The sequence below is a fragment of the Polypterus senegalus genome, chromosome 14 (assembly GCF_016835505.1).
Source record: "Polypterus senegalus isolate Bchr_013 chromosome 14, ASM1683550v1, whole genome shotgun sequence".
NCBI classification, from domain to species: domain Eukaryota; kingdom Metazoa; phylum Chordata; class Cladistia; order Polypteriformes; family Polypteridae; genus Polypterus; species Polypterus senegalus.
This window is the reverse complement of record NC_053167.1, coordinates 134,829,780-134,857,400: the sequence shown is the minus strand read 5'-3', so window position 1 is coordinate 134,857,400 and position 27,621 is coordinate 134,829,780. Positions and strand designations below refer to the sequence as shown.

Below are 27,621 nucleotides of genomic sequence, written 5' to 3'. Positions count from 1 at the left end.
AACGCTTCCGGGTGGGCTATAAAAGGGCCCCACTCGAGGAGCCAGAGTTGGGAGGAAGGAGACGAAGCTTGCCTGGGAGGAGTGGTGGAGAATTGTGGGTTGTGTTTTTTTTGGTGCTTTGGGACTGTGTTTGGGCTGTGTGGCACGGGGAAGGCGTGTCACACAGCTGAAAAAAATAAAAGCCTGTGTGTTTTGTACACGTTGCCTCTGCGTGGTCTGTGCCGGGTCGGGCGCTATATAGCGCCTTTTACAGTGTTCAATCAGATTTAGATCAGGACTCACTGCTGGCCACTTCAGAACTCTCAGGCTCTTTGTCTTCAACCATTTCTGGGTGCTTTTAGAGGTATGTTTGGGGTCATTGTCCTGCTGGAACACCCATGACCTCTGACGCAGTCCCAGCTTTCTGACACTGGGCACTACATTGCGCCCCGATATCTTTTGGTATTCAGATTTCATGATGCCTTGCACACAGTCAAGGCATCCAGTGGCAAAGGCAGCAAAACATCCTCAAAACATCTTAGAACCTCCACCATGTTTGACTGGAGGTACTGCGTTGTTCTTTTCTTCATAGGCCTCATTCCGTTTTCTGTAAACAGTAGAATGATGAGCTTTACCAAAAAGCTCTACCTTGGTCTCATCTGTCCACAAGACATTCACCCAGAAGGATTTTGGCTTCCTCAAGTACATTTAGGCAAACTCCAGTCTGGCTTTTTTCATGTTTCTGTGTCAGCAGTGGGGTCTTCCTGGCTCTCCTGCCATAGCGTTTTATTTCGTTCAGATAGTTCGAGCTGACACTATTGCAACCCTGAGTCTGCAGAACAGCTTGAATATGTTTTGAGGTTGATTGTTGCTGTTTATCCACCATTCGGACTATTCTTCGTTGCAGTCTTTTATCAATTTTTCTCTTGCGTCCACGTCCAAGGAGATTAGCTACAGTGCCATGTGTTGTGAACTTCTTGATTATGTTGTGCACAGCGGACAAAGAAACATGAAGATCTCTGGAGATGGACTTGTAGCCTTGAGATTGTTGATATTTTTCCACAATTTTTGTTCTCAAGTCCTCAGACAATTCTCTGCTCTTCTTTCTGTTCTCCATGCTTAGTGTGGCACACTCAGACACACAACACAAAGGCTGAGTCAACTTTTCTCCATTTTAACTGGCTTCAGGTGAGATTGCTATATTGCCGGCACCTGTTTCTTGCCACAGGCGAGTTCAAACGAGCATCATATGCTTGACATAAAACGATTTACCCACAATTTTGAAAAGGTGCCAATAATTTTGTTCTGCCCATTTTTCGAGTTCTGTGTGGCATGATGTCAGATTTGGCTTTTTTTCCTCTGTGTTTTTGTGTTGTTCCAATGCACATAAAGCAAATAAACATGTGTATACCAAAACATTTGGAATTGCAACCATTTTTTGGGAAAATTCCAGGGGAGCCGATAATTTCGGCCATGACTGTATGTCTGAACCTCTTTATAAATAATAATAATAAAGTTACAGAAGAGTATTTTAAACCAGTTTTAAACCATGTAAGATGAACTGTTAAGGGCGTGTACTTCTATTTCAAGTAGTTAAAGAGGCACCACGTCAGGCTGTCGACAGCTTGGCCCTTATCAGTGAAGCTGCATGCTGCCACCTAACTGGCATGGCTGTCTATTACGTCAGCCCTAAGAGATGCCAGTGCAGCAAGTAAACTTGAATTGAATTATTAATTAAACAGTCCAGTTTTCACAGGTGGCTTCTACTGAGTCCAAAGTAGTGGTGAGAACTAATTAACCCAAGGCCCTCAGTCTTTAACAGCTCAGGATGAGGGAGAGCGATTAGGTGACGCTCACCTCCAAGTGGCAAATATATCCTTTGAGCCAAAGGGATTTTAATGAAGAAATAGATAGAGAAGGGTAAATTGTTATGAGAAAGTCTATGACGGCAGGATATTCTTAAGAGAAAGTCCGCAACACCTGGGGCCTCATGCGTAACGCCGTGCATAGAATTCACACTAAAACATGGCGTACAGGCAAAAGTGGAACTCCTCCCAGAATTTTGCATATTTTAATACGCAAATCAGTTCAAAAAGCCTTTTCTGTTCAGTGTTCAGTTAAGAGACGATGGAAAAACTTGTGAAAAATGTGAAGTTAAGGCAAGGAAAAAACGACTATTTGTTAGCTTAAGCAGTAGTAAACAACAAAAGAAGTCGACTGAGTGATTCAGAGTGCGGAGAAACTCGAAGGTTCAAGTTCAGAAAGCCACACAGTGCCCGATATATCAAAGTCACCGTAAAAAGGCAAGTAGTAGCCCACCGTCTAAGTGTCATATGGAAGCACATTAGGGTACAGAGAAAAGAAAAAAAAATAGGGACACAGTGAAAAAAAAGGTCAAATGTCCACTTAAATCTTGAATTTTATTTTGTCAATAAAGTAGAACGCCATAAATGTAATCTTAAAATCAATATAAATTTCCGAGTTTCTCAGATCCCATCGTAACTAAAGTAGCACCTTAAATGCTTTGTATTCTTTGTGTTCTTCTATGTGCTCTATATGTGTGAACGGGCATTCTCTTATGCCGACAGGACACAGAATCCATTACATTCATGATGTTACAGCTCTCTGAACAATTTAAACACTAAGATGTATATTTGACATGGCAATAGGAATTAAAGCATGTATTAAACATTAAGGCATGGTAGTGCAGAACTAGCATATTAGCATTAGATTGTTCCTGCCTCCCACAAGATGCTTGCTGCGCTGTGCGCGACCCTCGATGAAATAATTTATTACAGCAGTACCGTCTCTGTCAAACGTACTAACCCCCGATTCCTGTCCTTCCTTTTCTTACTCCAAGTAACCAATCACCACACAATTAGCTCTGTAACAGACGTTAAGCTATCTGTAAGCTTAGAACGCCGATTCTTCAACACTGCGTCTGTCAGTAGGTTGACTCCTCTGCTACAAGACCCGTAAGGGATAAGCAGGGCATCCGCCAATTAAAAGGCGGCACTGGGCATTTTAGTAAAGACAGTTTCCTGCCTGCTTGGTTTTAACCTTGATTTAGTCCATCCATCCATCCATCCATTCTCTTCCGCTTATCCGAGGTCGGGTCGCGGGGGCAGCAGCTTAAGCAGAGGCCCAGACTTCCCTCTCCCGGCCACTTCTTCCAGCTCTTCGGGAGAATCCCAAAGGCGTTCCCAGGCCAGCCGGGAGACATAGTCCCTCCAGCGTGTCCTGGGTCTTCCCGGGCCTCCTCCCGGTTGGGCGTGCCGAACACCTCACCAGGGAGGCGTCCAGGAGGCATCCTGATCAGATGCCCGAGCCACCTCATCTGACTCCTCTCGATGCGGAGGAGCAGCGGCTCTACTCTGAGCCCCTCCCGGATGACTGAGCTTCTCACCCTATCTTTAAGGGAAAGCCCAGACACCCTGCGGAGGAAACTCATTTCAGCCGCTTGTATTCGCGATCTCGTTCTTTCGGGCACTACCCATAGCTCATGACCATAGGTGAGGGTAGGAAGGTAGATCGACTGGTAAATTGAGAGCTTTGCCTTACGGCTCAGCTCCTTTTTCACCACGACAGACCGATGCAGAGCCGCATCCCTGCGGATGCCGCACCGATCCGCCTGTCGATCTCACGCTCCATTCTTCCCTCACTCGTGAACAAGACCCCGAGATACTTGAACTCCTCCACTTGGGGCAGGATCTCTCCCCCAACCCTGAGAGGGCACTCCACCCTTTTCCGGCTGAGGACCATGCTCTCGGTTTGGAGGTGCTGATTCTCATCCCAGCCGCTTCACACTCAGCTGCGAACCGATCCAGAGAGCTGAAGATCACGGCCTGATGAAGCAAACAGGACAACATCATCTGCAAAAGCAGTGACCCAATCCTGAGTCCACCAAACGGACCCCTTCAACACCCTGGCTGCGCCTAGAAATTCTGTCCATAAAGTTATGAACAGAATGGTGACAAAGGGCAGCCCTGGCGAGTCCAACTCTCACTGGAAGCGGGCTCGACTTACTGCGGCAATGCGGACCAAGCTCTGACACGGTTGTACAGAGACCGAACAGCTCTTATCAGGGGTCGGTACCCCATACTCCCGGAGCACCCCCACAGGATTCCCGAGGGACACGGTCGAATGCCTTTTCCAAGTCCACAAAACACATGTAGACCGGTCGGGCAAACTCCCATGCACCCTCAGGACTCTGCTAAGGGTGAAGAGCTGGTCCACTGTTCAGCGACCAGGGCGAAAACCACACTGTTCCTCCTGAATCCGAGGTTGACTATCCGGCGGACCCTCCTCTCCAGAACCCCGAATAGACTTTTCCAGGGAGGCTGAGGAGTGTGATCCCTCTATAGTTGGAACACACCCTCCGGTCCCCTTTTAAAGAGGGGACCACCACCCCGGTCTGCCAATCCAGAGGCACTGTCCCGATGTCCATGCGATGTTGCAGAGGCGTGTCAACCAAGACAGTCCTACAACATCCAGAGCCTTAAGGAACTCGGTATCTCATCCACCCGGGGCCCTGCCACCAAGGAGTTTTTTGACCACCTCGGTGACTTCAGTCTCAGAGATGGGAGAGCCCACCTCAGAGTCCCCAGGCTCTGCTTCCTCGTTGGAAGGCATGTTAGTGGGATTGAGGAGGTCTTGAAGTACTCCTCCCACCGACCCAGCGTCAGTGAGGTCAGCAGCGCACCATCCCACCATATACGGTGTTGACACTGCACTGCTTCCCCTCCTGAGGCGCGGACGGTGGACCAGAATCTCCTCGAAGCCGTCCGAAAGTGGTTCTCCATGGCCTCTCCAAACTCCTCCCATGCCCGAGTTTTTGCCTCAGCAACAACCGAGCAGCGTTCGCTTGGCCTGCGGTACCTATCAGCTGCCTCCAGAGACCCACAGGACAAAAAGTCCTATAGGACTCCTTCTTCAGCTTGACGGCATCCCTCACGCGGTGTCCACCAGCGGGTTGGGGATTGCCGCCACGACAGGCACCGACCACCTTGCGGCCACAGCTCCGGTCAGCCGCCTCAACAATAGAGGCACGGAACATGGCCCATTGGACTCAATGTCCCCACCTCCCTCGGGACGTGGTTGAAGTTCTGCCGGAGGTGGGAGTTGAAGCTACTTCTGACAGGGGACTCTGCCAGCCGTTCCCAGCAGACCCTCACAACACGTTTGGGCCTACCAGGTCTTGATTTAGTGAATTTATTTATTCTGATTTTAACCTCCACAGAGGTTTTTTAGATTTCTAGGGGGTGTTGCCCCCCGCTCACTTCACTCGCCAATCCCCGGGCCGGCGCTACGTGCTAGCCACTTCACGGCTCTGCCGCTCGCGTATGGGGAAGCGGATGTATAATTAAAACAGATTGTTATTTTCATGGGTATTGTAACATATGCATATTAGAACTAACTGTTTTACATTACAGCAAGTAATTAACCATAGTAAAAAATAATAAATTGAAAGAAGATTATGTTTAATATTGTGTTATATGTTTTCGTTCTGTTTGGCTTTGAAATTAACACACAAATACTTTTTAAACTTACACTTTTACTGTAAAACTTCAGTAAAAACAATATTTGGAATCAACATTTTGTCAACATCGCTTTGATTTTTGATTCCATATTTGGAGTTACATCGTGACAATGCAACGTATAACTGCCGTGAGTGAATATCGTTTCTGTCTCTGTAACAAATAAACCGACTTTTTCGAATGTCTGTTCCTGTGATTTGTTAATTGTCATAGCCAAAGCTATTCTAATGGGAAATTGTAAATGTTTTAATACGAATGGCATATCAAGATCTTCTTTGGAGTCTACAGTAATGTTATCCACTGAAGATGTACTACACTACCTTTCTTATCACCTGTTAAAATTTTACAGGTCAGAATTGTTCAACACAACTAATCCTGTCCTATTGCAAAACCATCACTTATACAAAATTACATAATAACATTACAATATGTCCTTCTTTCAACAGTAATTTGGCCGGTGGAAGACCAGGCGGTGTTAATGGTTGTAGATATTCTTCGTGATATTTTAAGATGATGTTTTCATCTTCCGCACCATCACCACCATCTGTTTCAAGCACAGTCTATTGCTACGCATTTAACCAATTTGACGTGCAACCGATCAACAATTTTCACGTTAATTCATTTGATTTCATCGTTTGTCGGTGCTAGGATTGTCCGTGCACTCATTTCTTCTGTTGATAACCCTTCGGGATGAAATTCTTCAATAAGATTTGGGCATAATACGTCTTCCTTTATTGGGAACTTAAAGTGAGGAAAACGAAAAACTTATAAGAGCTGAGAGCGCAGGAACCGAGTCTGACAAAAGTATTCACACGAATGAGAGGTGAGAAGACTGCGGACGTGGGCTGTTAAGCATAAATTGGTTAAGAGGAGGGCAGGACTTAAGAAAATCCCTAGGCAATGGTCTCGTCTTGTCTCAAGATTTTCTTTTATAATACAGAGATATATTTATTAACTTTTTTTTTTGAACACTGCACTTTTTGAACACTTGTGATTTTTGTACTGGTTTTAATAAAAGCACTTGCACTTTTCACCATCCCCTTGGCTCAGTGTGTTTTGTCCTCATCTGCCAAGCTCATCCCAGTCAGGACCATCGACAGTGTCGGGTTCAAGAGGCTCCCATAATAGGAGAGGGAGCAAGGAGCCGACTCGCACCATCACAAGTGTATGCCGTAAAAGGAGTTCCAGAAAATAGCAATTGGTGGATTGAACACACCTCCTGACCCCATCTTGAAAGAAGCAGGTTTGGATAGTGAATGAATGAATAATCAAAAGGTGCATTCGGACAATTGGATTGCAGGAACCTGTGAAGAAATCCCACCCAGACGAGAAAACTTCACATGTGCTACCTGGGGCTGATAGAACCCCTCTGACGATGTAAGGTTACTACTGTCAAGAGGTTCTTCAAAGCATCCCAGAATGCATCTGACTCACCTCGATTCTCACAAGCTCCTATCAGGTTGATGATGTTGGGATGGTGGCCGAGTTTACACAGGACCTCCAGCTCTCCGGCAAAGTCCCGGTGGTCATTCTCAGAGGCAAATTCTACAGGAGGGACAGGAGAGACATTTTGTTATTTGCAAGCATGTTGATTTAGGGTTTAACGTTAACCAACAATTCACATTGCAGATTAATTGCTGAGGGTACCTCTCGGCCTTCCTAAAACCTTATCAAAGCAGCTTCCAGACTTTATTTTATTTGGTTAGGATGCAGGAAGCCGAGTAAAGTTCTCTAGAAAGTGGAATACCAGGGTCTTCTGGCTGTGCCCAAAAGAGAGTGTTTTAGTTTGTCAAAAAGAAGCAAACTGGGAATACTGGAGGTGACCAGGAGAAAGATGAAGAAATTAGTCCATCATGTCAATGATCTCCGAGAGTGCAGACCTAGCAACCAGGAGTGCGTTCTAACAACGGGGCTCACCAAATGCTGGGGTTAGAAAAAAGACAGGAAAAGACTGTAAAGATCTGAAAAGCACATTCCAGCACCCCAAAAACATATAAATGCACACCAGTGAAATATGTGCAGTAAAACGTGTAAAAAAATAAATTGTGATTATCAATCATAACAGGAAAAGAGACAGAGAGAAACAAGTTGACCACCTCTTGTGCTCTTATTCAGTTTTTCCTTTATATCTCACTTTATTTTATTTGCCTTCTGGCCCTTTTTTCTTCTTCTCCATGGGTGTTTTAAAACCAGAACAATCCATTTCTCAGTGATGGGCTAGGCGCCCTGTTCAGGGTTTGTTCCTCACCTTACTCCCTTTGCTAGATGGGTTAGGCTCCAGCAGACCCCCACGACCCCGTTCAGGACCAAGTGGCTTAGGAAATGACTGACTGACAGTCCATTTCTACCCTCAACATGCATTTTCGAGCAGCATTTAAAAAAAGTTAAAACAGTTTATGGTGCAGAGCAAAAACTTTATATATTGCAGAGATGGTGTCCTGAAATGCAAATTGGTCGTCCAACCTGGGTATAGGGGTGAAAGTACTTTTATTACTTTTTGGTTTGTTATTATTTTCTCTCTTCTTGACTTTTTAACTCATACCTCACACTGAGTCGACTGTACCTTCAATTTAATTGTTTCTCTGTAAAAGTGACAATGACAATAAAGATCTATCTATCTATCTACAGTTAGGTCCATAAATATTTGGACAGAGACAACTTATTTCTAATTTTGGTACTGTACATTACCACAATGAATTTTAAATGAAACAACTCAGATGCAGTTGAAGTGCAGACTTTCAGCTTTAATTCAGTGGGTTAAACAAAACGGTTGCATGAAAATGTGAGGCCACTAAAGCATTTTTTTTAACACAATCCCTTAATTTCAGGGGCTCAAAAGCTAACTGGACAATTGACTCAAAGGCTATTTCATGGGCAGGTGTGTTCAAGTCCGTCGTTATGTCTTATCAGTTAAGCAGATAAAAGGCCTGAAATTGATCTGAGGTGTGGTGCTTGCATGTAGAAGATTTTGCTGTGAACAGACAACATGCGGTCAAAGGAGCTCTCCATGCAGGTGAAAGAAGTCATCCTTAAGCTGTGAAAATAGAAAAAAACCCATCCGAGAAATTGCTACAATATCACGAGTGGAAAAATTTACAGTTTGGTACATCCTGAGAAAGAAAGCAAGCACTGGTGAACTCAGCAACGCAAAAAGACCTGGACGTCCACGGAAGACAACAGTGATGGATGATCGCAGAATCCTTTCCATTGTGAAGAGAAACCCCTTCACAACAGCCAACCAAGTGAACAACACTTTCCAGGGGTTGGCGTATTGATATCCAAGTCTACCATAAAGCGAAGACTGCATGAAAGTAAATACAGAGGGTGCACTGCAAGGTGCAAGCCACTCATAAGCCTCAAGAATAGAAAGGCTAAATTGGACTTTGCTAAAGAACATCTAAAAAAGCCAGCACAGTTCTGGACAAACATTCTTTGGACAGATGAAACCAAGATCAACCTCCACCAGAATGATGGCAAGAAAAAAGGATGGAGAAGGCGTGGAACAGCTCATTATCCAAAGCATAGCACATCATCTGTAAAACACGGTGGAGTCAGGCAGTGTGATGGCTTGGGCGTGCATGGCTGCCAATGGCACTGGGACTCTAGTGTTTATTGATGATGTGACACAGGACAGAAGCAGCTGAATGAATTCTGAGGTGTTCAGAGACATACTGTCTGCTCAAATCCAGCTGAATGATGTCACATTGATTCATGATACAGATTGTCAATGACCCAAAACATACAGCCAAAGCAACCCAGGAGTTTATTAAAGCAAAGAAGTGGAAAATTCTTGAATGGCCAAGTCAGTCACCTGATCTTAACCCAATTGAGCGTGCATTTCACTTGTTGAAGACTAAACTTCAGACAGAAAGGCCCACAAACAAACAGCAACTGAAAGCTGCTGCAATAAAGGCTCTGGTGATGCCCATGAGCTCAAGATGTCAGGCTGGCATTGCCAGCTAAGGGTTTTCAACCAAGTATTAGAAATTAACATTTTATTTCCAGTTATTTAATTTGTCCAATTACTTTTGAGCCCCTGAAATGAAGGGATTGTGTTAAAAAAATGCTTTTGTTGCCTCACATTTTTATGCAATCGTTTTGTTCAACCACTGAATTAAAGCTGAAAGTCTGCATCTTGAGTTGTTTCATTTAAAATTCATTGTGGTAATGTACAGAAACAAAATGAGAAAAAAGTTGTCTCTGTCCAAATATTTATGGACCTAACAGTATCATATAGTGCCTTTCACTTCTATCTATCTATCTATAGGTGGTGGCGAAGCTAAACGCAGTAACGGGTGTCTGGGAAGATCAAGAGACATCAACGGGGGAGTCCATGTTAGATTAGTAGCAAAGGTGTACCATAATGTTTCCGTTTATAGCTTCGTAACCTCGAAGGTTAGGTATAAATGTTTTTGTTGTTTTGTTATTTAGTGTTTTATTAGGTGTATTTTGTTGTAGGATATTTTGATTTTTACTGGAAGTGTAAGATTTCCCTGGCAGGCCTGAAATGGTATCTCTCTTGTGACAAGACGAGACTTCAGACATGAGAAAGGTTTGGGGCAGCCACCCGTATAATATGTTCCTGGCTGCAAAAGTAAAGAATTGTAAGACTAGAGTGGTTTAGAAGACTGAATCCAAAACAGAAATGAATTCCAGAGGAAGGGAGTGAGGCTTTATAGGAGGTCTGGGGGAAGTGATGTCGTTCTCGGGGCCGGAACCGGAAGTGACGTGCTCTGAGCTGAGGCACCGGCTCCTGGTGGGATTTCCCAGGAAAGATCTGCAGGGGACATAGAAATAGAGTTAGTGTGCCCCGCCGCCCCCTGGGCAGATGTGTTACCATTATTCTTTAAGCCCTTCAGCTGCCTCCTATTCGCACGTGTGTGACACCCTATGTATAGCAAGTCGACCCTGGGAAATGAGAAGCCTTTATAAGTGCAGATGTGGCCTCAAGAAGGGGATGATCGTTCAGAGAATTTTGAGAAGAAGGGTTAAGTAGTGCGAGGTACGCCAGACTAAGAGGTGCCTGGTGGCTGAGCTGCTGGTTAATGTTAAGGAGTGGGTTAGGCTCCTGAGGACCAAAAACGGCCCCTGAGATTATTTTTTTGAGGAGTTGTATTTATGACCTGGGTTGAAACAGAGTCCAGTTTTGTTTTATTTTAAGGCTGCTGATGCCCGTACATGGACTAAAAGTGACTGTATATGTATTAAGGTAAGAGCCCCTGTGTTTTACAATTTCTGTTTTTCATCTTCACATTTTTCATAATTAGATTTGTTTTATCTTTGTTTTGAATATCTGCCTCTCTTGTGCCTCTCTTATTACCCCCTCAGTCCTGGTCGGCCCCAAACTACTAGCAGGCCATCTGCTTTAGTAGATGGCTTGTGACAAATAGTTTTTCCGAAAAATGCAGTTTTCCGTAAAGCACCCAAAGCAATGGTTTCACACATATATCAACATAAAACATCTGTTGCTGTGTGCTATAGCCATCAGTTCTCTGTCTCTTGTGGCTCGAGCCATTCGGTGGCATGACGACTGGCAGGCTTCCTTCACGTGGTGGGGGGTGCAGGCGGTAGCAGTGGTCGCGGTCACAGTGCAACGTAATCCAGTTTGTACTTCTTGTCATCGTAAGGGACAGTCCTCGCAGGCGGGTCAGCTACACAAACGTGTTCAGCATCACAATCATCTGGGGGTCAAGAAGCTGATGCCAGTACCAATAACACTGTCCGTCTTGAGAGGCGCTGCTATTTCTCTAATATTATAAATAACAATGCTAGTAATCCTAGAGTCTTATTTTCAACAATTGATCGCCTACTAAACCCAGGTAGCTCAAAGGAATGCCTCCTAAGTGCTTCCAGTGAAACCTGTGAGGCTGTCGCTGTATTCTTCAATCAAAAAATTAATGATATTAGAAATAACATAGTATATCTCCCCAACACTAAGGATCCTCCTAAACCCCAGCATCCTGTTATAAACAAATTAAACTCTTTCACTAGGATAGATTTACCTGATTTACAAAAAATAATATCTCAATTAAAACCCTCCACCTGCGTCCTTGACCCGATACCAACAAGGTTTTTCAAAGAAGTATCAGGCGTGCTAATTGATAATGTTCTTGACATAGTAAATTCGTCACTAGATACTGGGGTCTTCCCAGACTGTCTTAAGACTGCTGTAGTTAAACCCCTACTTAAGAAACATAATCTTGACCCCTCGCTCTTGAAAATTTTAGACCCATCTCTAACTTGCCCTTCTTAAGTAAAGTTCTAGAGAAGGCAGTCATTATGCAGTTAAATGACCACCTAAATAAACATGCTATTCTTGATAAATTTCAGTCAGGTTTTAGAACAAATCACAGCACAGAAACTGCACTCGTTAAAGTAGTAAATGACTTGCGGGTAAATGCAGACAGAGGCCATTTATCTGTTCTCATCCTCTTAGATCTGAGTGCTGCATTTGACACCATTGATCACAACATTCTTAGAAATCGCCTTAGTCAATGGGTGGGCCTCTCTGGCAGTGTCTTAAATTGGTTTGAATCCTACCTGACAGGGAGAAAATATTTTGTTAGTTGTGGGAATTACAACTCGAAGACACATGATATCCAATATGGTGTTCCACAAGGCTCTATCCTGGGTCGCTGTTATTCTCAATCTACATGCTTCCGTTAGGTCAGATTATCTCAGGGCACAACGTGAGCTACCACAGCTATGCTGATGACACACAGCTGTACTTATCAATAGCACCTGATGACCCGATTCTATTGATTCACTAACACAATGTCTGACTAGTATCTCAGAATGGATGAATAGTAATTTTCTCAAGTTAAATAAAGAAAACTGAAATTTTAGTGATCAGCAATAATGGATACAATGAGGCTATTAGAAATAAACTGGATACATTAGGATTAAAAGTCAAGACGGAGGTAAAAAGCTTAGGGGTGATTGTTGACTGTAATCTGAATTTTAAATCACATATTAATCAGATCATTAGGACAGCATTTTTCACTTAAGAAACATAAGTAAAGTTAGACCTCTTTATCACTGAAAGATGCTGAGAAATTAGTTCACGTTTGTTTTCAGTCGACTAGATTACTGTAATGCACTCCTCTCAGGACTACCCAAAAAGATATAAATCGTTTGCAACTAGTGCAGAATGCAGCTGCTAGAATCCTAACTAGGAAAAGAAAATCAGAACACATTACTCCAGTTTTGATGTCACTACACTGGTTACCTGTGTCATTCAGGAATTGACTTTAAAATTCTGCTTATGGTTTATAAAGCCTTAAATAATCTCGCCCATCTTATATATCGGAATGTCTGACACCTTATATTCCAAATCGTAACCTCAGATCCTCAAATGAGTGTCTCCTTAGAATTCCAAGAACAAAACTTAAAAGAAGTGGTGAGGCGGCCTTCTGCTGTTATGCACCTAAAATCTGGAATAGCCTGCCAATAGGAATTCACCAGGCTGATACAGTAGAGCACTTTAAAACACTGCTGAAAACACATTACTGTAACATGGCCTTTTTATAACTTCATTTTAATCGTAATTTAACTTAATCCTGATACTCTGTATGTTCAATTCATCATAACAACTATTCATGGTGGCTCTAAAATCGGTACTGACCCCTACTCTCTTTTCTGTTTCTTTTTCCGGTTTCTTTGTGGTGGTGGCCTGCGCCACCTCCACCTACTCAAAGCTTCATGATGCTCCAACAATGATGGACGGATTAAAAGGAAGAAGTCTACGTGACCATCATCATCATCAAGCCCTTCCGTGAGAACCCTAAATCCAAAGAGGACTGTTTCATTTATGTTAGGTAGAATGCCCAGAGGGGACTGGGCGGTCTCATGGTCTGGAATCCCTACAGATTTTATTTTTTCTCCAGCCGTCTGGAGTTTTTTTTGTTTTTTCTGTCCCCCCTGGCCATTGAACCTTACTCTTATTCGATGTTATTGTTGATTTATTTTTTATAATTATGTCTTTCCTTTTTCTATTCTTTAATATGTAAAGCACTTTGAGCTACTGTTTGTATGAAAATGTGCTATATAAATAAATGTTGTTGTTGTTGTTGTTACCTCACATTTGTTTTTGATCACCACTTACTTCAAAATCAGAGTCTAATTCAGTGATAATGTGCAAAATGTTGTCCACGGACCATTTTGCTTTGTGTATTTGCTTCGTTCTGTCGCCAGATGTCGATGCCATTTTTGCCATTGATTGCTCTTCACTACTCTCATGAGAGTAGGTAATTTTGGCCAGACTAACAAAGATCATTTCCCTTCTAGCAAAGAGAGTCAAACAAAAATGTAATATCAGGCTTTGTCACCGTTTTCAGTCGATTACCACCGTCAATCCCTCCTGTTGACAAAAGTCGGCATCCGCTCTAAAAGAGTTCAAATGAGTTCATCAAGAACAAGGGGACACCATTTGGAAACTAGGGAAGGATTTTCATCACACAGATTGATAACAAACACTATAAAGTTTGAGTTTGAGCTTTTGACAAGAAGCATATCCAAATGGGAATCACACCTCACACAAAAGACCTGTCTGAAGATTTCGATGGAGAATTGTTCATCTACATAAGGCTGGAAAGGGTTTACAAAGTCATCTCAAAGATTTGAGATATTCATCAGTCTACTGTTAGGCAAATTGTCTATAAATGGAGACAATTTGTTACTGTGGCTACTCTGCCTAGAAGTGGGTGCCCTGCCAAGATGACCCCAAGAGCACAAAGTCAGCAATGAGGTAAAGAAGAACCTTCGAGTGACAGCAAAGGACTTGAAGAAGTCATTAGAAGTGGCTAACATCTCTGTTCATGAGTCAACTATACGCAAAACACTGAACGAGAAACAAGTCCATGGCAGGACAGCAAGAAGGAAGCCACTGCTATAAAAAAAGAACACTGCTGAATGCCTGAAGTTTGCGAACGAGCACTTGGAAACTCCACAATGGTACTGGGAAAATGTCTTGTGGAGTGATGAAACCAAAATTGAACTATTTGGGAGAAACAAGCAGAACTTCATTTGGGGTAAAAAGGGCACTGCAGGTCAGTTCAGTTGACTGGACGTGATCAGTAAAGGCACATACAGTGCATCCAGAAAGTATTCACAGAGCATCACTTTTTCCACATTTTGTTATGTCACTGCCTTATTCCAAAATGGATTAAATAATTTTTTTCCTCAGAATTCTACACACAACACCCCATAATGAACAACGTGAAAAAAGTTTACTTGAGGTTTTTACAAATTTATTAAAAATAAAAAAATTGAGAAAGCACATGTACATAAGTATTCACAGCCTTTACCATGAAGCTCCAAATTGAGCTCAGGTGCATCCTGTTTCCCCTGATCATCCTTGAAATGTTTCTGCAGCTTCATTGGAGTCCACCTGTGGTCAATTTAGTTGATTGGACATGATTTGGAAAGGCACACACCTATCTATAGAAGGTCCCACAGTTGACAGTTCATGTCAGAGCACAAACCAAGCATGAAGTCAAAGGAATTGTCTGTAGACCTCTGAGACAGGATTGTCTCGAGGCACAAATCTGGGGAAAGTTATAGAAAAATTTCTGCTGCTTTGTAGGTCCCAATGAGCACAGTGGCCTCCATCATCCGTAAGTGGAAGAAGTTCGAAACCACCAGGACTCTTCCTAGAGCTGGCCGGCCATCTAAACTGAGCGATCGGGGGAGAAGGGCCTTAGTCAGGGAGGTGACCAAGAACCCGATGGTCACTGTCAGAGCTCCAGAGGTCCTCTGTGGAGAGAGGAGAACCTTCCAGAAGGACAACCATCTCTGCAGCAATCCACCAATCAGGCCTGAAGCCACTCCTTAGTAAAAGGCACATGGCAGCCCGCCTGGAGTTTGCCAAAAGGCACCTGAAAAACTCTCAGACCATGAGAAACAAAATTCTCTGGTCTGATGAGACAAAGATTGAACTCTTTGTAGTGAATGCCAGGTGTCACGTTTGGAGGAAACCAGGCACCGCTCATCACCAGGCCAATACCATCCCTACAGTGAAGCATGGTGGTGGAGCATCACACTGTGGGGATGGAACTGGGAGACTAGTCAGGATAAAGGAAAAGATGACTGCAGCAATGTACAGAGACATCCTGGTTGAAAACCTTCTCCAGAGCGCTCTTGATTTTTCACCAGGACAACGACCCTAAGCACACAGCCAAGATATCAAAGGAGTGGCTTTAGGACAACTCTGTGAATGTCCTTGAGTGGCCCAACCAGAGCCCAGACTTGAATCCGATTGAACATCTCTGGAGAGATCTTAAAATGGCTGTGCACCGACACTTCCCATCCAACCTGATGGAGCTTGAGAGGTGCTGCAAAGAGGAATGGGCAACACTGGCCGAGGATAGGTGTGCCAAGCTTGTGGCATCATATTCAAAAAGACTTGAGGCTGTAATTGCTGCCAAAGGTGCATCGACAAAGTATTGAGCAGAGGCTGTGAATACTTATGTACATGTGATTTCTCTTTTTTTTTATTTTTAATAAATTTGCAAAAACCTCAAGTGAACTTTTTCACGTTGTCATTATGGGGTGTTGTGTGTAGAATTCTGAGGAAAAAAAATGAATTTAATCCATTTTGGAATAAGGCTGTAACATAACAAAATGTGGAAAAAGTGATGCGCTGTGAATACTTTCCGGATGCACTGTAGCTGTCTGTAGAAGGTCCCATATGTGAGCAAAAACACCAAGTGTGAGGCTAAAGAAATTCCTTGCAGAGCTCAGAGACAGGATTGTGTTGACGCAGCAGGATTCTGGGGAGGCTACAAAACGTTTATGTAGCACTGAAGGTTCCCAACACCACAGAGGCCTTCATAGCTCTTAAATGGAATAAGCTTAGAACATCTTGAACATGGCTTCCCAGCCAAACTGAGCAATTAGGGTAGAAGTGCCTTGCTAGGGGAGGTGACCAAGAATCTGATGATCGATCTGGCTGAGCTGGCTGGGTAAACAGGAGAAACGTTTACAAGGACGACTGTCTCGGCAGCACTCCTCTAATTTGGGCTTTATTGCAGTATTAGCAGACAACACATGGAAGCCCACTTGGAGTTTGCAAAAAGTCACCGAAAGGACTCTCAGACTGTGAGAAACAGGATTTTGTGGTCCGATGAAACCAAACTTAGTATCATGGTTTGAGGAAACCAGGCATCACTCATCACCTCTTCAATACCATCCTAATGGTGATGCATGGCACTGGCAACATTAAGGACCAGTTTAGGGAAAGCTTAAAGGAGCAACACCCTAAATGAAAACCTGCCCCAGAGCATTCTGGTTCTCAGTTTCACCTTCCAACAGGACAGAGCAAAGACAACACTGAAAGAACAACATTATGAATGTTTTTGAGTGGCCCCAGTTGGGGTCTACACTTGAATCAAATTGATCATCTGTGGAGAGACTCGAAAATGGCTGTCCACCTACGACCTCCATCCAACTTGACAGAGTTTGAGAGGATCTGTGGAGGAGAATGGCAAAAATCCCCAGGTCCAGGTGTTTGAAGTTTGTCACGTCAAGCCCCATGAAGACTCCAGTCCGGTTATTTCTTAGGAACAACTATTTAAATATTCTTGAGTCACCCAGCCAAAGATTTAATTAATCCCAATGAATTAAGAGACCTGAAAATAGCTTTTCAATGATGGTCTCCATCCAAACCTGACAAGAGATTGAGAGGATCGATGGAGGAGAATGACAGAAAATCCCCAGATCCAGAAGTGTGAAATTTTCCATGTCAAGCACAAGAAGACTCCAGACAGGTAATTTCTTAGGAACAACTATTTGAATGTTCTTGAGTCTCCCAGCCAAAGAATGGATTAAGAGACCTGAAAATCACTGTCCAATGATGGTCCTTATCCAAACCTGACAAGAGTTTGAAGGACCTGCAGAGAAGAATGGCAGACGATTCCCAAATCCAGGTGTGTGAAGCTTGTGTCAAACTCAATAAGACTCCTGGGTGGAATGGCTGCCAGGGGGGCTGAGTAAAATGTCTGAGTGCTTGGGTCAATGGGATTTGTCAGATTTTTATTTTTAATAAATTTGAAATCCTTTCTAAAATCCTGTTTTCACTTTGTCATTCAGGGGTACTGAGTGTTGTTTGATGAGGGAAAAGAAGAATTTAAAAGATTTTATCACAAGGCTGCAACTGAACATAATGTGAGAACAGAAGAGAGAAGGGTCTCAATGGCTACTGAAGGCACTGTAGGTGATTACATTGAGCATGAGAGGGAAGTTTGGAGAAAAAAAAAATCAGAAGACAAACCTGAGGGTCCTTGTAAACATTTCACTGATAAGTTAAATTGCTGAGGGTATCTTAATTTTTATTTGTTTTGCCCAACATTTCGTGGTGCTATGCCCCCCAAATCCGTGGCACTTCATGCAGAAATGTCACTCATTCTGACTTAGCTGGGATCCTTTCTCCCTAAGGTCACTGTAGTCAATCATCAAAACAATGTGCAATGACAAAAAATAAAAAACTGTGATGGCCTCACCACTCTACCCCCGTTCAAACTTACCTTTCAACATTTTAACAGCAGCACTCACTTTGCTCCCATCTTTCTTAATCATGGCTTTGATGACTTGGCCGAAGTTGCCCTCTCCAATTACATCTTCAAACTTGATGTCCTCCCACTCAAGGATGGGATAGGAAAGGGGCTCCGACTGCGTCTTCTGCCGACGGGTCAGTGTCAGGGTGCCAGAGTTGAACTCCAAGATGGTCTCCTCTCCCTGCAGGCATACAGAAAATACAGTTTTTCTCTCATTTTAATTGTCATACTTATCAGTAGCCTCGTGATAGGATGAGAGTTAGGCACACTTTTCATATGTTATAATAGCAGAGAAGTGTGTGGTCAAGGGTGAGTTGCTGTGACTCCCCTGCTGACTGCAAGAATCACCATTACTTACAATCTCAAATCGGAAAAGTAGGAATGGTATGGAAAAGGCAAAAAAAAGCTCCAGTAATTCTTAAATTGACTTTGACTTTCACTTCATGCAGGCAGTATGAACCAAGGTTATTATAGTTAACGAAAACTAAAATCAAAACTGAAACTATTATTAAAAAAACATTTTCGTAAACTGAAATAAAATAATTAACAAAACCGAAATGAAAAACTAAAACTAAACGACACTATTAACGTAGCTAGAAAGATAAACTGAAATAAATTAATAATTTACTAACATAATTTTAGTTTTCATTTTTGAAAATTTTTGATTTTCATTTTAATTCTAAAACTGAAAGTCATCCACCACCAGCCACCCCCACATATTCATTATGGGTTTACTGTTCTTATGATGGGCTAAGTCTCACTGCCCCTAACCTTGGCACTACATGCTTGATTTTCTTTATTTCCCTCAATACAGCTAGGTGGGGTCTGCACACTGATTCAAGCTTAAGAGCCTTGTTCTTCTTAAGACCCTGTGATTTTCATGATCACACCTGTCAGCACACAGTAGATTCTGTTTTCTAATTTTTGATATCTTTTCAGGCCTGCAGGTGGCACAATTCTGTCTACAGTTTAAATTGTTTGTGACTGAGATGGAATCAGAAATCAATATGGCTGGTAGAAAATAACAAAGCCCAGTATTTGAGATTTTTGAATGCAAAATTGAAGACATTCATTATAAGCACATTGTCTTAGAGCAGGACATGTGTTCTGTAGACATTTAGAGTAAAAAAACAACACATTTTAAAATTTCATTACAAATTGGCCCATTCTGGGCAATAAAAGGAAAAAAGTGCCAATAGGCAGCACAGATTTGATTAGCACAAATGACATAGAAAACATGCAAAAAATTATAAAATTGTATAAGATTTTAATGATCTCTTGGGCACAAAACTCAGTAGTGTGTCTGTTTGCGGAGAGAGTGTCGACCTCGTCGAGAGGTTTACTAACCTCAGACAGTGACATTCATGTCTCTGGTGACTCATCCTATGAAGTCAGTAGACAGATTGGGAGAGCATGGGGGTCATAAAATCATAAAGGGGTCTGTGGCGCTCCTGATATCTTTGCTAAAGGATGAAGGTCCAACTCTTTAGAGTCCTGGTGCTTCCTGTTTACGAGACATGGATGCTATCCAGTTACCAGACAAAGACTGGACTCCTTCATGTGTGTCTCTCCGAAAAATCCTTGGGTACTGCTGGTTTGACTTTGTGTTGCTCATGGAGTCCCGAATGATGCACATTATCTGCACTGTGAAGGAGCATCAGTTACAGCACTACGGCCATGTGGCGCTTTTCCCCCCGAGGGTGATCCAGCTCATAAGATCCTCATTGTTGGGGACCCGAGTGGCTGGACCAGGTTGCCCATGTAACACCTGGCTGTGGCAGATAGAGGGTCATTTCTGGAGGGTGGGACTGGACCACGTGTCTGCCTGGGGGGTTGCCAACCGAGATCCTGAGTTGTTTCGTCGTGTAGTGGGTGTGGCAACGCACTGTACCAGTGCATGCTCCCCAGCTTGACTTGACTTGTAAGATTGTTCATATTCAGTGCCTGATTTTAATTATGCTTGTTTTAATCAGACAAAAACAAAACCAAATAGTAATGCCTGTCGTGTAGTGTAGTAAGCTTCCACTAACATTAAACTCATATTATATTCAAAGCCGTTAAGTGTATAGTTCTGTCTCATTGTGACACAAAAACTATAATTCATAGTAGCTCTTTAACCATATATATATATATATATATATATATATATATATATATATATATATATATATATATATATATATATATATATATAAATAAAATAGAAATCCATTCATTATCCAATCCGCTATATCCTACGTACAGGGTCACGGGGGTCTGCTGGAGCCAATCCCAGCCAATACAGGGTGCAAGGCAGGAAACAAACCCCGGGCAGGGTGCCAGCCCACCACTGAGCACACACACCAAGCACACACTAGGGACAATTTAGAATTGCGAATGCACCTAACCTGCATGTCTTTGGACTGTGGGAGAAAACCGGAGCACCCGGAGGAAACCCACACAGACACAAGGAGAAAATGCAAACTCCACGCAGGGAGGACCCGGGAAGCCCCCCATACAGTAAGTCCTTTTGTGAAATTTCCTCGCTACTAAACATTCCACGGTGTGGTGGACGTCCGGGACCCATGCCTGGCTGGGATGCCCCTTTGACACTGGGTCCGGGGGAGTAGCCATGGGATGCACACTACATTCCCCGAAACATGTATTGGCAGCCCTCGTGGGTTACATTGGGGCCACAAGCGTGAGACTTCAGGGCTCAGTCCTGTTGGGCTCCACGGCCACCACAGGTAGGAGCTGCATGGCTTATGGAGTCCATGTGGGCTGGAATGCAACCTGAATTAGGCTAATTATCGCCTGAAGCACTTCCGGGTGAGCTATAAGAAGAGCCTGCAGCCACTCCTCGAGGCACCAGAGCCTGGAGGAAGGAGGAGGATGAAGCTCCCTGGGAGGAGTGGAGGAAGAAGAGAGTGATTTTTGTGGATGTTTTCCTTTGGTTATGTGTTTTGGGATTGTGGGAAAGACGTGCCACATGGCTGAAGAACAAATAAATCTTTTATTTTCATTTTTCACATGCCAGTCTGTGTCAGGTTAGCTCCAACTGAGCGCTTCTCCCACAACAGTCAACTGTTAGTGGTATGATAACAAAATAAAAGCAACTGGGAACAAAAGCAACTCCACCATGAAGTGTTAGGCCTTGTAAAATCACAGAGCAGGGACAGCGCACGCTGAGGTGTCCAAAAGTCTGCAACTTTCTGCAGAGTCAGTAGCTACAGTCCCCCAAAAGCTCAAGAACAGTGCAGCATACAGAGAGAGCTTCATGGAATGGGTCTCCAATGGCTGAGCAGCTGCAGCCAAGCCTGACATCACCAACTGCAATTCAAAGCATTGGATGCAGTGGTGTAAAGCCCACCACATCTGGACTCGAGAGCAGTGCAGACGTGTCCTCTGGAGTGACGAATCATGTAATCCAACGAACCAGTATGGGTTTGGCGCTTGCCAGGAGGACGGTACTTGCCTGACTGCATTGTGCGAAGTGTAAAGTTTGGCGGAGGGGGAATTATGATGTGGGGTTGGGCTTGGGCCCCTTATTTCCAGTGAAAGGAACTCTTAATACCTTAGCATGCAAAGCCATTGTGGACAATTTCATGCTCCCAACTTTGTGTGAACAGTTTGGGGATGGCAACATGATTGGGCACACACCAGAGCACAAAACTAGGTCTATAAAGAAATGGAGGAGTGAGTTTGCTGTGGCTGCACAGAGACAGCCCTGAACTCAACCTGACAGAACACCTGCTGGATGAATGAGAGCGGAGACTGTGAGCGAGCCAGGCCTTCTCGTCCAACATCAGTGCCTCACCAATGCTCTCCTGGTCAAATTCCCATCGACACACTCCTACACCGCATGGAAGGTCTTTGTAGAAGGGCTGAAGCTATTAGAGCTGTAAAGTGTGGGCCAACTCCATATTAAAGCCTATGTATTACCAATGGGATGTCATTAAAGTTAATGTGTGTGTAAAGGCAGGCGTCTCAATACTTTTGTTAAAAGAGTGGACATGCACAAGTGCAGACAGAACACTGCTGGCATAGCATTAGCGTCCTCAAGCACACACGTCAACACAGTGTTAAGCATATCCCTGGTATAGACCCCCACAACACGGTTTCAGATTAGCTTTACAAAATGAATGATTGATTGAATGAAAAAAACGGTTCCCGGTGCCCACTGCTGTGCCCAGCTCTGTTACAATGTGTTTCCATTTTATACATACAGATCCCGACTGGTAGCTGAAGGTTCTTCGGCGCTTGAAGAAGTTCTTGCGGATGCAGAAGAGCGCAAGCAGAGCCAGTAGTATGGTGACACAGGTGACTGACACCGAACCCACTATGGCCAGGATCAGCTGGTAGCCACTCCCTCCTGGCAAGCCTTCCACCCCCTGAGTGGTTGGGGTAAAACTTAAGGTTCCTGCACAAAATACAAAGCATACAAAAGACACCACCTTTGAGAACAGACAGATAAAAGACAGTGGTTTGCTGAATGGTGTCTAAGCATTCTTCTCTGTCACCAAACCAGATTCAAACTCAGGCTGTGGACACTCACACATCCTGAAGGAGAAAGTCCATGGGAAGCTAGGGTTGGGATTTAGGGGTCTTAGCCCCCTGGCAGGTTTCTCTATTGTTCGTTAAAAACTGCTCAAAAAATGAAAAGAGCACTTTTTAATGAGAGTATAGCATCAAGTCATTGAACCTTCTGTGCTATTGATCTCGTCAGTGAAATAGCAGAGGGGCTTGTTCATTAGTTTTAGCTGCTTTGGTGCACTAGAGGGGCAACAATGAGACGAACTCCAAAACAGGAATGAATAGTTTAACAGCTGGAGGGAGGCCACTGACATTTTTCCCTCCTCATCTGTGTCTTCACTTGTTTCTCATTTGGCTACACTCAGTGTCACTACTGGTACCGTGAGGCCATACCTGGACCCTACAGAGCTGGCACAGGTAGTCCAACGTCTCCAGGATAGCACATCAATATGTGGCATTGCCAGAAATTTTGCTGTGTCTTCCAGCACAGTCTCAAGGGCATGGAGGAGATTCCAGGAGATAGACAGGCAGTTACTCGAGGAAAGCTGGACAGAGCCCCTTGTAGAAGGTCCTTAACCCATCAGCAGGACCCACCGGTATCTGCTCCTTTGGGCCAGGAGGAACAGGATGAGCACTGCCAGAATCTACAAAATGACCACTGGTGTGAATGTCTCTGACCAAACTATCAGAAACAGACTTCATGAGGGTGGCCTGAGGGCCTGACGTCCTCTAGTGGGCACCATGGAGTTCAACTGCCATTTGCCATAGAATACCAGAATTGGCAGGTCCACCACTGGCGCCCTGTGCTTTTCACAGATGAGAGCAGGTTCACCCTGAGCACATGTGACAGATGTGAAAGGGTCTGAAGAAGCCGTGGAGAACATTATGCTGCCTGTAACCTTGTTCAGCATGACCGGTTTGGTGGGGGGTCAGTGATGGTCAGTCTGGGGAGGCATACAAATTACAGAGTACAATTTGAGGTTGCTGCAATGAAATTTCAGCCAAATGAACTTGCCTGCCTGCCTGCCTGCCCCATCATTTTTTCCCTTTGATTTTCAGGATGTCCCTCTGTCAGTTGATTATTTCATTTCCATCCTTTCATTCCTCACACATCTCCATATCAGTCCATAGTAGTAGAGATAGCCAGAAGGATTTTCAAAGTGTTCCTTTCATTTTTTTGAGCATTATATTGATATGTGGTGCCTTGAGAAAGTATTCAGACCCCTTCACTGTTTCTCTAAGGACCCTCAGGATTTTATATTCTTCTTAATAATTGATAAAAAAAAAATACAAGAGAGACAAATATATGGGACATTGGGTATAAATTTATGGTACTTGTAAAAGTTAGCTTTTTGAGTTTTATTCTCTCAATCACGATCATGCTCTAACACCCCCACCGCCCCCGCCTCTCTTGATCTGACTCTAAGTAACAGCGCCCGAGTAAATTCACACCCAGTCTGACGCTGTTCGTTTTCAGATAATATTGCATTAGTGTGGTGATGTTTTCTGATCGGTACTATTCAGGTCATAAAATGATTTCTTCAAAATATCATGTATACCTACGTTGTTTTGTTTTTTTGGTTTTTTTTGACATCATAAACCATAAGGTGCATACTAATTCTACGTGAGCAGGAACACTCAATAAAACTGAATAAAAAAAAATCAAGTGATGGTGAGATACGAAGAAGGCAGATTCAGCAGCGTTTGCGTGTCAGCTTTTATCCCTCCAGATCAGAGAATGTCCAGTTCCATTGCCTCAAAGCACCACTCACATTCAGTTATTCCCAGTTTTAAATAAAAACTAACAGCGTCAGATCCTTAGGGCAGTAGTATGTATCGTGATCGTGAGTGAGAGAATAAAAGTGAAAAAAAAGGTAACTTTTACAAGTACAGTACTATAAATGACACCATCTGTTACAGACTCAAACCAAATGTATGTGTGTACTGTATAATATTAACAAGAAGAGCAGCTCACTACCCAAAATGCCAAATATAGGAGGCAGTGGGGATCGAACCGGTGGCCTCTTGATTACAAGTTAGCAACTCTTACCGCTACACCACAGAAGCTGTTGTATCCTCCTTGAACCTTTTGTGAAAGTATTTATTTGATCTTTGGACTTCAGGCTTCACACATTATATAGTTCATGCCTACATTTTGTCATTTATTACTAAAATATGAAAAAGTTTTTGTTTTAGTTTACACAGATTACTGTAGAAACGGAACACACATGAAATGCATGAGTTCCAAATAACAATCTATTATTTCCACTCTAAAACTCCAGCAGTTCACTCCCAGATAATCAAACAAGGCATGAGCTGGGAGAACTTAGTGAACTTTCTGTGATGTTGGGGGATGGAATAGCAGGCTGCTTGCTGCTTGTCTTAATCGGCACATTTACAGGACAAAAGACGCTGACGGAGAGGTGCGAACGGATTTAAGGTGGGCCGGATTTATGAGTTTTTTCATAGGCTCCGGTTAGTCTAGTGTTAAGAAGGCAAACGGAATGTCAGGTTATATAGCGCCTTGATGTGTGGAGTACAAGTCACAGGAGATTGTGCTCAAGCTTTATAACACACTGGTGAGGCCTCATCTGGAGTTGTGTGTGCAGTTTTGGTCTCCAAGCTACAAAAAGGACATATCAGTAATGGAGAAAGCGCAGAGAAGAGCGAATAAACGGATTCTGGGGCTACAGGGAATGTGTGATGAGGAAAGATTAAAAGAGCTGAGCCTTTACAGGAGATAAAAGGTGTCATTATATAAAAGGTGTCATTTTCTTTAAGCAAAAGAAGATTAAGAGGTGACACGATTGAAGTGTCTAAAATTATGAAGGGAATTAGTCCAGTAGATCGAGACGGTGACTTTAAAATGAGTTCATCAAGAACACGGGGACACAGTTGGAAACTTGTGAAGGGTAAACTTCACACAAACATTAGGAAGTTTCTCTTTACACAAAGAACGATAGACACTTGGAATTAGATACCAAGTAGTGTGGTGGACAGTAAGACTTTAGGGACTTTCAAAACTTGACTTGATGTTTTTATGGAAGAAATAGGTGGACAGGACTGGCGAGCTTTGTCGGGCCGAATGGCCTGTTCTCGTCTAGATTGTTCCAATGTTCTAATGCCGGTGCTCCTCTTTGGCCTGCTGTCATTGTGAATTCGCCAAGGGTGACACCATTGTTTGTTTGTGCAGTGGATCAAGAGTGTGACTTTAAAATGAGTTCATCAAGAACATAGGGACACAGTTGGAAACTTGTGAAGGGGAAATTTAGGAAGGTTTTCTTCACACAGACACATGGAATATGTGACCAGGTAGTATGGTGGACAGTATGACTTTAGGGACCTTCAAAACTCCACTTGATGTTATTTTAGACGAATTCCCCAAATCTAAAGGAAGGGTTTAGGAAATAAAGAAAATAAAAAAAGAACACATGCACACACACACACACACACACACACACACACACACACACACACATAAGAGGCTGAGCTAAAGCAGACACCCACCGTCGCCCATCGTCGAAGCCCAGACTGGGGCACTCCACTCTCCAGGCACCTTGGAGTGGGCTCGGACGCGGAACCGGTAGCGTGTGCTGCTGTTCAGTCCTGTCACATCCTTGCTGGTTTTGTTCCCGTCGTCAGTGTCCAGCCACTGGAGCAGACTGAACGATTCCGCCTGCCGGTATTCAATGATGTACTTGACAATGCCGCCGTTGGAGTCAATGGGGGACCTCCATGTCAGGTGGATGGTGCTCAGGGAGAGTGCCGTTGCCTGAACGTCCCGTGGACAGGAGGGGCCTGGGCCGGCACAAACAGGCATTGGTTGGATTACCGTCACGATACACGACATTGACAAACAGGCAGGAAGGAAAATGCATCACACGGCCAGAGCCGGCAAAACCAGCAAGAAGGGACAATAGAAGAAGAAGAAGCAGCAGCAGCAGCATTCACGGCTGCTCACGCTGGTGTTAATTTTGCTAATACCAGGCCTCCTACTGAAGGTGGGCTATGAAGACAATCCTAAATGTTCCTCTAACGTGGTCTTCCCGGGATTCTCTGTGAGGCTTATTGTACTGTAATGCTGCCAGCTCTTGATCTTAGCATTTAGCTTTAAGGTCACGGTGCATCAGACATGAGACTCACATGCTGCTTGTTGAGTTCCTCAGATAATAACAATTAAAATGTAACTGAAAGCCCCCCAAGTGATGTGGAGAGTAGTGCGGTCGCCATACTACCAGGCGACTATCCGTATGCAGTTTGAATGTGTGTGTGTGTGTGTGGAGTTTTTCTCTAATTAGTTTGGTTTTCCTCATTGTGTGAAATAACCAACAGTGATATGGGGGTTGGGGTCCAGGCAGCACCCCCACTGAAGTCTTACTCTGGAACTGTAGAATATACAATATTGTGCCCTGTAAGCATAAGTTTAATATGTCACTGTGCTCTGTGCAAATCTATCTATGGGCTCGTTTATACTTAACGCTTAGAACGCAGACGCGCATGCATCATAGCTGCCGTGCATTCACTTGACGCGTCCTCTGAGCTCATGCTCAGAAATTAAGGCCAGATTTATACTTCACACAACACGACGCATATTCCTGCGAATGCTTCTGCTATGCAAGTGTTGTACTGTTTATACTCGCGCTTGTACTTTATGTAAATCTGGAAGAATCCACCAGGTGGCAGTGTGAGATATCATCACGGTGAGAACAGGTTCGGCTTCGCAGTGTTGTGAATTGCCTGGAACACCCGTTAAATTCCGATGACACCTTACTGGAATATCTCTGAAAAGGATGTTTAACGATTCCATCTATCAATCCAGGGATGCGCCCATTCCAGCAAGCATCGGGCGCGAGACAGAAACAAAATCCCTGGACGGGGCATCAGCTCACACATACACATTGGCGTCACTTTAATGTCACCAAATCCTCAAACCTTCACGTCTTTGGAAGGAAACTGGAGCCCACTGTGGAAACCCACGAGGAAAACATGCAAACACCAGGCAGGGAACACCAGGGATGTGACTCCCTACTGCAAGGCAGCAG

The 27,621-nt window shown here is 43.7% G+C and overlaps 1 protein-coding gene across 2 annotated transcripts in view; it reads right to left on the bottom strand.

Annotated features, from left to right (window-relative positions):
• Positions 1-27,621, bottom strand: part of tie1 (tyrosine kinase with immunoglobulin-like and EGF-like domains 1) — a 197,828-nt gene that overhangs the window by 54,733 nt on the left and 115,474 nt on the right. The window contains exons 13-16 of one of the 2 annotated variants that reach the window (XM_039736139.1): positions 26,087-26,377; positions 22,273-22,466; positions 18,038-18,248; positions 6,951-7,061 (exon numbers count right to left, since the gene is read on the bottom strand). In XM_039736139.1, coding sequence (XP_039592073.1) covers positions 6,951-7,061; positions 18,038-18,248; positions 22,273-22,466; positions 26,087-26,377 — 807 coding nt within the window. The remainder of the gene's footprint in view (positions 1-6,950; positions 7,062-18,037; positions 18,249-22,272; positions 22,467-26,086; positions 26,378-27,621) is intronic. The other variant, XM_039736140.1, reaches the window with a different exon arrangement.